The sequence below is a fragment of the Vulpes lagopus genome, chromosome 3 (genome assembly GCF_018345385.1).
Source record: "Vulpes lagopus strain Blue_001 chromosome 3, ASM1834538v1, whole genome shotgun sequence".
NCBI classification, from domain to species: Eukaryota; Metazoa; Chordata; class Mammalia; order Carnivora; family Canidae; genus Vulpes; species Vulpes lagopus.
Window position 1 is genome coordinate 125,821,966 of NC_054826.1, and position 10,419 is coordinate 125,832,384.

A 10,419-nucleotide genomic window follows, 5' to 3' on the forward strand; every position below is an offset into this window, starting at 1 on the left:
TTCTCTCTCCAATGGATCTGGACCAGAGACCAAAGGACTTGGTGCTTGAGGGCCCCAGATAGGTGGCAGTCAGTTCTGGGCAAGTCACAGCAGAATGATGCTGAGCCCAGAGGGGACGAGGGGCTTTTGGGTTCTGATGGCGGCTTCCACTTCTTGGCTCCCCACCCTTGGGTTCCAGAGACCCACCCTGCACCAGCCTTCCAGTACATCCTATCTCCTGCTTAAGCTAGTCTGCATAAATGCCATAGCGACAGCCAATTTCCAAAGAATTAATAATGTAATAAAAAGCACTTAGAAAAGAACTCCTGCAAATCAGTGAGAAAGGAGACAATCCAGAATGAAAAATATGCAAATGATTTCCAGACAGCTTAGAAAAAGAGGAAGAAAAATGAATGGTAATTTACATATGAAAAGGTGCCCAACCTCACCGGTCATCAGGGAAAAGTAAATTAAAACTCAAAGAGATTTCCATGGCTAAAATTAGAAGAAAACAACAACAACAAAACATCCACACCTGACATTCCCAGGTGCTGGTGAGAGCAAACAGGCAATCAGAGCTCTGCTCTGTGGATGGGAGTGGCCGGGGATTGGTTCCACAGCTCCAAAACACTGTCTGCAAAATCTGCTGTAGCCGAACACATGCCCCCGAGGGCCCCAACACCACTGCCAGGTGCGAACGTGGACCCAAAGAGACAGGTACTTATGGGAGCCCAAAGCCACTAACAACTGAGAGTGGTGGCTGCCAGGCGCTGGGAGCAGGGGGGGCGGGGGGCAGGGAGAAGTCAGTGTTTAAAGGGCACAAAGTTCCAATTGTGCAAGAGGGAAAGAATCCTATAGAAATGACGGTGGATGGCTGCACGAGGTGAAGGTACTTTATGTCACTGAACCGCATGCTTAAAATGGTTAGGATGGTCATTGTTATGTGTATTTGATCACAATTTGGAAAAACAGAGACCCAGAGAAATCTGACTCAGGAGCACCAGAGCAGTCACGGGAGGGTCCATGGCAGCATTTTCCGTAAGAGCCCAAACTGGAAGTTCGCCCGCCACCCCTCGATGTGAAAGGACGAAGACACACGACATCAACAGAAACTGGATATAAAAGCAGAGACCAAATCGACTGATTACTGCCCCCAAGAACAGCATCAGGGCCTCCCATCACCAAATGTGCAGCAAACAGCAGCCAGTTATTTATATCAAATTCAGAAACAGGCAAAATCACCTCTGGTGGAGTGGGAGGGGGTCTCCCAGGGAGGAAGGAGGCAGAGATTGGGAAGAGACACCAAGGGGCTTGGGGGGCTGCTACTGTTCTATTCCTCCAATATATTCACTTTGTGATCATCCATCAAGCTTATGCTTTGCACATTTTCTAAATCCATGCTACACTTCGGGGATCCCTGGGTGGCTCAGCGGTTTGGTGCCTGTCTTTGGCCCAGGGCGTGATCCTGGAGTCCTGGGATGGAGCCTGCTTCTCCCTTTGCCTGTGTCTCTGCCTCTCTCTGTGTGTCTCTCATGAATAAATAAATAAAATCATAAATCAATCAATCCATGCTACACTTCAATTTTATTTTACTTTCACGTAGATATTAAATATATATACATATAATCCCTGACTTATAATGGTTCAACATACAACTTTTAGACTAATGATGGTACAAAAAAAATATGCATTGGGGATCCCTGGGTGGCTCAGCAGTTTAGGGCCTGCTTTTGGCCGGGGCGTGATCCTAGAGTCCTGGGATCGAGTACCACATCGGGCTCCCTGCATGGAGCCTGCTTCTCCCTCTGCCTGTCTCTGCCTCTCTCTCTCTGTGTGTGTCTCTCATGAATGAATAAATAAAATCTTTAAAGAAAAAAAAAAAAGCAATATGTATTCATTAGAACCCATACTTCAAATTTTGAATGTGGATCTTTCCCCAGGCCAATGATCCGTGGCAGGATCCTCTCAGGATGCTGGGCAGTGACCAGAGCCCCAGGGCCCAATCGGCAATGCGGTCACCAGGATAAACAATTCCTACCACCATTCTGCACCCAAACAACAACCATTATGTTTTTCACTTTCAGTACAGTATTCAATAAATTACACGAGATATTGAACACTGTTATAAAGTAGGCTTTGTGTTAGATGATTCTGCCTACCTGTAGGCTAAGTGTTCTGAGTACATTTAAGGTAGGTGAAACTAGGTTACAATGTTTAGTAGGTTAGGTGTGTGTGTTCAATGCATTTTCAACTTCTAATTTTTTTTTTTTAAGATTTTATTTATTTATTCACGAGAGACAAGAGAGGTAGATAGAGACACAGGCAGAGGGAGAAGCAGGCTCCATGCAGGGAACCCGATGCGGGACTCGATCCCAGGACTCCAGGATCACGCCCTGGGCCAAAAGCAGGCACTAAAACGCTGAGCCACCCAGGCATCCCCCAATATTTTCAACTTAAAATAGGTTTATGGGCACACAGTCCCGTCCTAAGTCGAGGAAGATCTGTGTATGTGTGTACACACACACACACACACACACACACACACACACACAATTTCTTGAACCATGAACCGAACACGATTCCGTCTTCTGATTTCCCCCAGAGGTACCCAGGGAGTGTGGTCATTTGGGGTATCATCTGGGGCAGGAGCTCTGGATGGCAGACGCTGCAGTTATCAGAACAGGGGCCACTGGGGCCACCTGGAGGGGGCCAGCAAGGTGGTCTGCCCACCCTGCAGGCGCCCAGCACCCAGGACCAAGCAGGAGGGTCCAGGACCAGACAGGAGGAAAGGATGGCAGAAACGGCCTCAGGACTTCCTTCAGACACAGAGGTAGGAAGATGTCCCAACAGCCACTCCCCAATCCTTGTGCCTCGTCACCTGGCTCCAGGACTAAGCAAATCAACTGATTTTGTGTTAGCACACACTTCCACCCCATGCACTTTTCTGCAAAAGGCAGAGGGCATGGGCCTCTCTCCTGCCCCCCACTCCTGTCCAGGCGGGATGGCCACGCTCCCAGGTACAGCCAGGGGCTCACCCGGCTCCTCCCCATTCCTGAGGAGCCGGGCAGCACAGGGGCAGTTGCCAGAAGTCAACAAGTGCATGGTATGTACTGAGGCTGAATGCGGGTGCCTGTGACACCATCTGTCCTTTCATGGGACGCCACTTATGGAATAGCACAGAGCCGTGAGGCTGGGTGACTACACACCACACAGAAACGCGCACAGGAAACGCCAAATGGAACACGGCCCCATGCAAACGTCTGGTACGGGCAGCAATGAGTTTGGGAGGAGAGGCAGGCGGCAGTGGTCTCTGCCCGCCAGGGTCATCCAGGAAATACAGGACATCCTCCAGGAAACTTCTGGGCCTGCTGAAAAACAAAAGTTGGGCAGGGCGTGGTCCCACCCGCCAGTTCTCAGGGACTCCGGGAGTCGGAACTGGAAAGAGGCCTGAGGAACCAGAGGTTAACCCCAGTGAGTCAGGGAAATGGGGCCAGAGAACAAGCTCCTGGCTCAAGGCAACAGAGCAGGGCCAGACCCCGGCCTTAGGGTTGGGGATCCACCGCGCCTCTACCAGCTGGGGTAGGGGGCACAGGACTCTCCCCGGCCCACCTCCTGTGCTCAAGCAATCCTCAGCTTTCCACGTCTGCGGATGGGTGGGTCGTAAACACAGTAAAGGTCACCCCAGCCATGAGGAAGACAATGCTCACGCACTTGCACACACACCCACAAGCACCTGCGCCCCCTTTACCCTGGACCCCTGGGCCCTGGCTGACTGGAAGGCAGCAGCCACCTCCCAGGGGGCGACACGAGGCCCTGGGGCCCTGCGGCCCGACCCGTACGAGCCCAGGCTTCCTTCCCTGACGCGCCAGGCCCGCGGTGGGCAAGCCCGACAGCGCCCGGGGCGGGCGGCACCAGCTGGCTGGCAGCCAGGTTACTTTCACGTCAACAAAAAGTTATGGTTTCTCCACAATCCCCAGAGAAACCATGAAAAGTCCCCAGGGTCCCTGGGCCCTGACACTCGCCCGGAACTGAGTAAATGATGCTGCAACTCCAGAAACAAGCACACAGCTCCCGACCCCGTCACAGGAGCTCCACAGGGAGAGCCACAGGCCTGAGCAACCCGTGGCCCCCAGCCCGGCCCCAGGGGCAGGCTCCTACACCCCGAGACCTAGGGCTGCCACTTTGGGGTGGGGGGCTCAGATGCCCACCCGGCGCAGCCCACTTAACAGGCTTCTTGTTGCTTTTGTTTTTACAAGACGTGCAACAATAGAAGCTCAGAAAACACAGCTTACCTATGCAGCAATTACAATAAACCCTAGACCAACTTAACAAGAGCAGAAGCACAGAACGAGTTCTCGCATGTGAACAGCACAGGTGACACGGGAAGCTGAGTGGCATACACTGTGATGAGGGTGCAGGTCTCCCAGCCTTTGTGCAGGAGGAGCCCCTTTTCCCCACCCCCCCATCCTATTGCCAACCCCCCGGCTCAGCACCAGCTCACACCCTTGGGACAGGGATGCCCCAGGGACCTGGAATCCCCCCGGTGATAGAGAATGTTCTCTCTCACCTGGAACACCAGCCTCGGCTCTTTCCCTCAGATGCCAAAGAAATCAGGGAGCGAGGCCCTACTCTGCAAAGGGTAAACCCCAGCACAAGTGTTCCCGAGATGCCCCTAGACTGCCAGCGACACAAAAGCACACACCAGAAGTCCTGCACATGGCAGGAGAGCCAGGAGTCCTCAGACCCCCACCTGGCACCCCAAGGACAAGATGCAGCCCAGTCTGAGCAGCCCATACACTCGGGAGATGCACTCGGTCTCCTCCAAGGCCTGCTGCACAAGCATTTGTTAAAAGGCTACTGTACACCAGGCTCAGTTGCTGCGTGACAAAAGGCTGTCTGATTTCCAGTTCCTCTACCAGAGGACAAAAGTTTAGGTGTCACAAGGATATGGCAAGGCTCTGATAAGATAAAGGAGGGGAACATACTCTGAAACGCACACATGCACGTACAAAAGGTTGAGGCCTGGGCATATTTCCCCGCCCCACCCTTCCCTGACTGGGCTGGTAGGTCACATGTCTGATTGCCTCTCCTTCTGACACTTCTCCTGGGTGACCTGGGCCCAGCACGACCCCCCTCAAACACCAGGGCAGCCAGCGTCGCTCCGAGACACACAATTAACAGTAATAACAGCAGTAGGAGGTTTAAGTGTGGAGCAGCTGCCCAAGGCCAGGATCTCTGTGCGGGCACCTACTGCACTCCAGGCTCCCCCTGCATGTCCACACCTTCTCTTTATGAGCTCAGCCATGGTGGCCCCGCTCATGCTCGGACCCTCGGCTGAAGGACCCTCGGCTGAAAACTGGCCAGCTGTGTGATCAGGGCAACGGAGTTACAGAAATCAACCCTCACATTTACGGTGAGCTGATTTTTTTTTTTTTTACAAAGGTGCAGCAGCAGCAGCTGGATGGAACGAGAATAACAAATGCTATTGAAAAAAAAAAAAAAACTAAATATCCACAGGAAAAAAAAGACCTCATAGTTTTACCTGAAACTATACCTGAAAACATTACCTCAATACGGCTCACAGCACTTGCTTTAGCAGCACATATATGAAAATTGGAACAAAATGGATCACAGACCTAAACGCATTAGCCGAAACTATAAAACTTCTAAGGAAAAAAACATAGAGGGGCACCTGGGTGGCTCAGCCAGTTAAGCATCTGCCTTCAGCTCAGATCATGATCTCAGGGTCCCAGGATGGAGCCCGTCAGGCTCAGCAGAGTCTGCTTCTCCCTCCCCCTCTCCCTCCCCTTGCTTACGTGCTCACTTTCACTTGCTCTCTCTCTCTCATGCATGTACTCGCTCTCTCTCAAATAAATAAATAATATCTTAAACAAAAAAAAGAAAAAACAAAAAAATTCTGGGACCTTGGCCTAGACAAAAATCTCCTAGCTATAACTCCAAAAACATCAAGCACTGAAAAAATGAATAAACTGAACCTCACCAAAATTTAAAACCTCTGATCCTCAAAAGCCACCATTAAGAAAAATGAGGACAAGCCACAGACTAGGAAAATATATTAGCAAGTCACAGAGATGATAAAGGAACTGTATCATTGCACCCAGAATAAGGAACTATTATAACTCAGTAAGAAGACAATCTAATCTTTAAAAAATGAACAAAAGACAAAAAGAGAAGTCTAGCAGTTGTGCTCATGCTTCTCTCTCTCTCTCTCTCTCTCTCTCTCTCTCTCTCGTGTGTGCGCAAACATACATACATACATACACACACACACACACACACACAGTATACAAAAGGCTAATAAGCACGTGAAAACATGTTCAACATCATCAGGAAGGATGCCTGGGTGGCTCAGCGGTTAAACGTCTGCCTTCAGGTTGGGCTGGGATCCTGGAGTCCCAGGATCAAGTCCTGCATCGGACTCCCTGCATGGAGCCTGCTTCTCCCTCTGTCTGTGTCTCTGCCTCTCTCTCTCTTTCTCTGTATCTCTCATGAATAAATAAATAAAGTCTTAAAAAAAAATCATCAGGGAAATGAAAATCAAAACCACAATGAGATACCGCTTCACACCCATGAGAGAACAGCTATAACAAAACAGACAACGGGGCACCTGGCTGGCTCTGTCAGTAGAGTACGTAGCTCTTGATCTCAGGGTCATGAATTCAATCCCCATTGTGGGTGTAGAGCCTATTTCTTTAAAAAAGGTAGACAATAATAAGTGTTGGCGAGGATGTGGAGCACTGGAATCCTCACACATTGCTGATGGGAATGTAAAATTGAAGCAGCCATGATGGAAACAGTCCGGCAGTTTGTCAAAAGGCCAAACATAGGGACGCCTGGGTAGTTCAGCGGTTGAGCATCTGCCTTCAGCTCAGGGAGTGATCCTGGGATCGAGTCCCGCATCAGGCTCCTCACAGGAAGCCTGCATCTGTCTCTGCCTATGTCTCTGTCTCGCTGTGTCTCTCTCACGAATAAATAAAATCTTAAAAGAAAAAAAAAAAAAAGGTTAAACATAGAGTCACCATATAACCCAGCAATTCCCCTCCTGGATATATACTAAAGAGAATTGAAACGGGCCACACAAATGTTCATGAATGTTCATAACAGCATTACTCATTATAGCCAAAAAGTGGAAATAACTCAAATGTTAAGCAGTAAATAAATAAAATGTACTCTATTGTACAATAAGGTACAGACACCTGTTACAACATGGATGAACTTCCAAGACGTTGTTCCAACGGCAAGAAGCCAGACACAAAAGAGACCATGTGTTATATGATTCCTTTTACATGAAGTATCCAGATTGGGCACATTTTAAAGACAGAAAACTGATGAGAGTAATGGGGTGAGGGTGGGGCACTGACTCACTGCAAATTGGCACAAGGAAATTTTGCAGGGTGATGGAAAGGTCTAAAACCCGATTGTGGGGATGGCTGCACAGCTCTACAAATTTACTGAAAGTCAACAAATCATATGTTTACAATGGATGAGTTGTATGGCACACAATTTCTATCTTGAGAAAGCTGCTTAAAAAATAAAACGAATAAACACAATAAAAACAAAGCAAAAGCTATTAAATTTGAACTAAGTACTGTTGTTGGCAGTACATGCTCAAAGTTCCACAAGCAAAAGAAATTTGGACAGGAGATTTTAAAAGTTCTCACCACCAAAAAAAAAAAAAAAAGAAGAAGAAGAAGAAGAAGAAAAAAGAAAAGTGAGGTGATGAGAGTGTTAACTCACCATATTGCCATATTGTGGTAATCATCTCCCCATGTGTACAGATATCCAATCATTAGCCTGTACACCTTAAATGTATACAATGTTACATGTCAATTATGTCTAGACAAAGCTGGAAAGGACAGTGTAATAAATTTGTTAAAAAAGTCAGCATCCATTTTTTTTTCTTGATATCATCAACATTAACAGAGATCTGAAAAGATAACTTTCTCATAAAGTGCTTGAATGGTCCATGGGCCATCCCCTAAAAATCATCTGAAACTCCCCTGGGGTTCCCAGTCCACTCTTGGGTACCCACAGGAAAGTACTGCTAAGGTCATTTCTGCCTGGACTGACCCTCCCCCCCTCCCTGAACAAGGTGGCCTGAAGCACAAGGAAGCCAAGAGGACACCTATTGGACTGGAAGGGTCCAGGAGAGCCCTGTCATGGTGCTCTAAGGTAGCCCATGACATTCACCTTGGGTGTCAGTCTCAATCGATTAGTTGTAGCTGACTGGGGTGTTTATTAATGGATTCTGAAACCAAGTCCGGGCTTGATGACAAAGAGTGTCCTGAATGATCAGCAAGGTCTACCACATAAGGATCTGAAAGCAGTGTCATAATGGCCTTGCAATTGTGGTTTCGTCCAAATGCCCAAGTGAAGGGACATCAAGTTTGCCCTAGTCCCGGGTTATATAGGAGATGCCACATTAAACTTTGTTATCTCGGCCGTGTCACTGCTAGCTATTATGTCTGAACTGGCCACCTAATTTCCTTTTTAACCATCGTGATACCAATTACTATTTTATGAGGACTTTCCGTCCCACGTACTGTTCTGAGTACTGCATAAGGATCGACCCATTGTACAGATGAGTAAACTGGCCCAGGGGGCAAAGCAACCTGCCTAGAGTCACTCAGCCAAAGACAAAGCGGGAGAACATCAGAGATGGAAGAGGATGAATTCGAACAACCGCTTCAACCAGATGTGGGGATGTCAACCCACTGGCCTCCAGGGGATCCCCACGCCAGGCTGGGCTGCCCTGCACTTATGCCTGGGACACCGGTGGGGCGACAGTGCCTTCTGACTGCATTGTCTTCTGACAGTTCCAAAAGCCCGGCTAGTCTCCACCCCTCTATCCTCCCAGATATTCCCCTTATTGGGCTTCCAAGATCAGGACAGAGCAGTTCTCAAATTTGAGTGGCTATCAGACTTGCTGGAGAAATGGGTTTAAATGCAGGTTCCCAGGCACCAGTAGGTCTGTGGCAGGGCCCGGGGAACGCATGTTTAACAAGCTTTCCCACGGGACACTTGGGTGGCTCAGCGGTTGAACATCTGCCTTCAGCTCAGGGCATGATCCCATGGTCCCCAGATCGAGTCCCACATCGGGCTCCCTGCACGGAGTCTGTTTCTCCCTCTGCCTATGTCTCTGCCTGCCTCTCTCTCATGAATAAATAAATAAAATCTATAAAAAAGAAAAAAACAAGCTTCCCCACTAATGGGAGTGGGCGGTCCTGGACTTCCCCTGATGGGTGTCCCAAGGCCTCCCTATCAGACCAAATTCTTCAAAAGCCAGGATCAGGAGACCCAATCTGAGAGTCCCCCTGATGTCCAGACTCCCTGTCCTTTTTCTTCTTTTCTTTCCATGGCAGTGACCCCGTGAGATGGAGAGGGAGAAACTCAAGCTAAAGTTCTGGGTCAGGCCACACTCTTTAGAGGCGCCCAAGCTGAGCAGCGAACAAGCCGAACAAGCCGAGGAGGAGCAGCGGCGGGAGTCGGATTCCTGCTCCCAGATGCGCCTCCAGCCAGCTCTGAGACCTTGGGAAAGTCACTCCCTTGCTGCTGTCTCAGGGTCCCCCCCTGCCACAAAATACAAGACCGGAGAACCAGGTGGGTCTCCTGTTCTCCAGCAAGGGCTCCCAGCCTCTCCCCCCACGGATACGGTCTCCTTGGGCCCAGCGCCTCTCCCCTCACCGCCCCCCCCTACCCACCCAGCATTCACATGCACCAGGAGGTCACAAGAAAGCTAAGCCTGTGTCCAGATGGCGCGGCGGGGCTTCACACTGAGCCACCAAAGAAAACCCCAACTGGCGACGGGGCGATGTCAACCCCTTTGACAATGCCCACTTTGTAAGCGCAGGCGAAGCGCCGGGCACCGGGCTAACTCCTCGCCCCCCCCCCGGGGGGGGCTTCCTGCTGAGTCTCTCCGGGTGCGGCCGAGGGAGCCGGCGCGCAGGAGCGAAGTGACTGCCCCAAGGTCACCCCAGCGGGACGGGGCCGACAGCCCGGGGCCCACCCACGGAGCGGGCGGGGGTCGCGGGGAGCCCCGGGCCCAGCAAAGGCCCCCCGCCCCCCGCGGGCGCGCCCTGCCCCCGCGCCCCGACCTCGCCCCGCCACCCCGCCGCCCCGGGGCCGCGCCGGCCGCTCACCGGACTTCGGGGGATAGCGATAGGCCGAGTTGGCCTGGATATCGATGTCCTCCACGCCCGCGATGCGGCGGCTGAGGATGGAGCCCATGGTGCGCGGCGGGCCGGGCCGGGCCGGGGCCGGGACGCGGGGGGCGGTGGCGTCCTCACGCGGACATGGCCCGGACCAGGCCACACGGACGCTCGCCCACGGCCGCGGGCGCCTCGGCCTCGGAGCCCCAACCCCCAGCTCGGCCGGGGGCCCGACGCCACGGCGGCCCTTCGCCACCCACCCCGGGCACGG

At 51.2% G+C, this 10,419-nt stretch overlaps 1 protein-coding gene across 4 annotated transcripts in view; it reads right to left on the bottom strand.

The window, feature by feature from the left end:
• Positions 1–10,419, bottom strand: part of MGRN1 (mahogunin ring finger 1) — a 59,224-nt gene extending 48,805 nt beyond the window's left edge. For 3 of the 4 annotated variants that reach the window (XM_041746987.1, XM_041746989.1, XM_041746988.1), the window contains exon 1: positions 10,140–10,418. In XM_041746987.1, coding sequence (XP_041602921.1) covers positions 10,140–10,227 — 88 coding nt within the window. In that variant the 5' untranslated portion in view covers positions 10,228–10,418. Of the gene's footprint in view, positions 1–10,139 lie in introns of all 4 variants that reach the window. The other variant, XM_041746986.1, reaches the window with a different exon arrangement.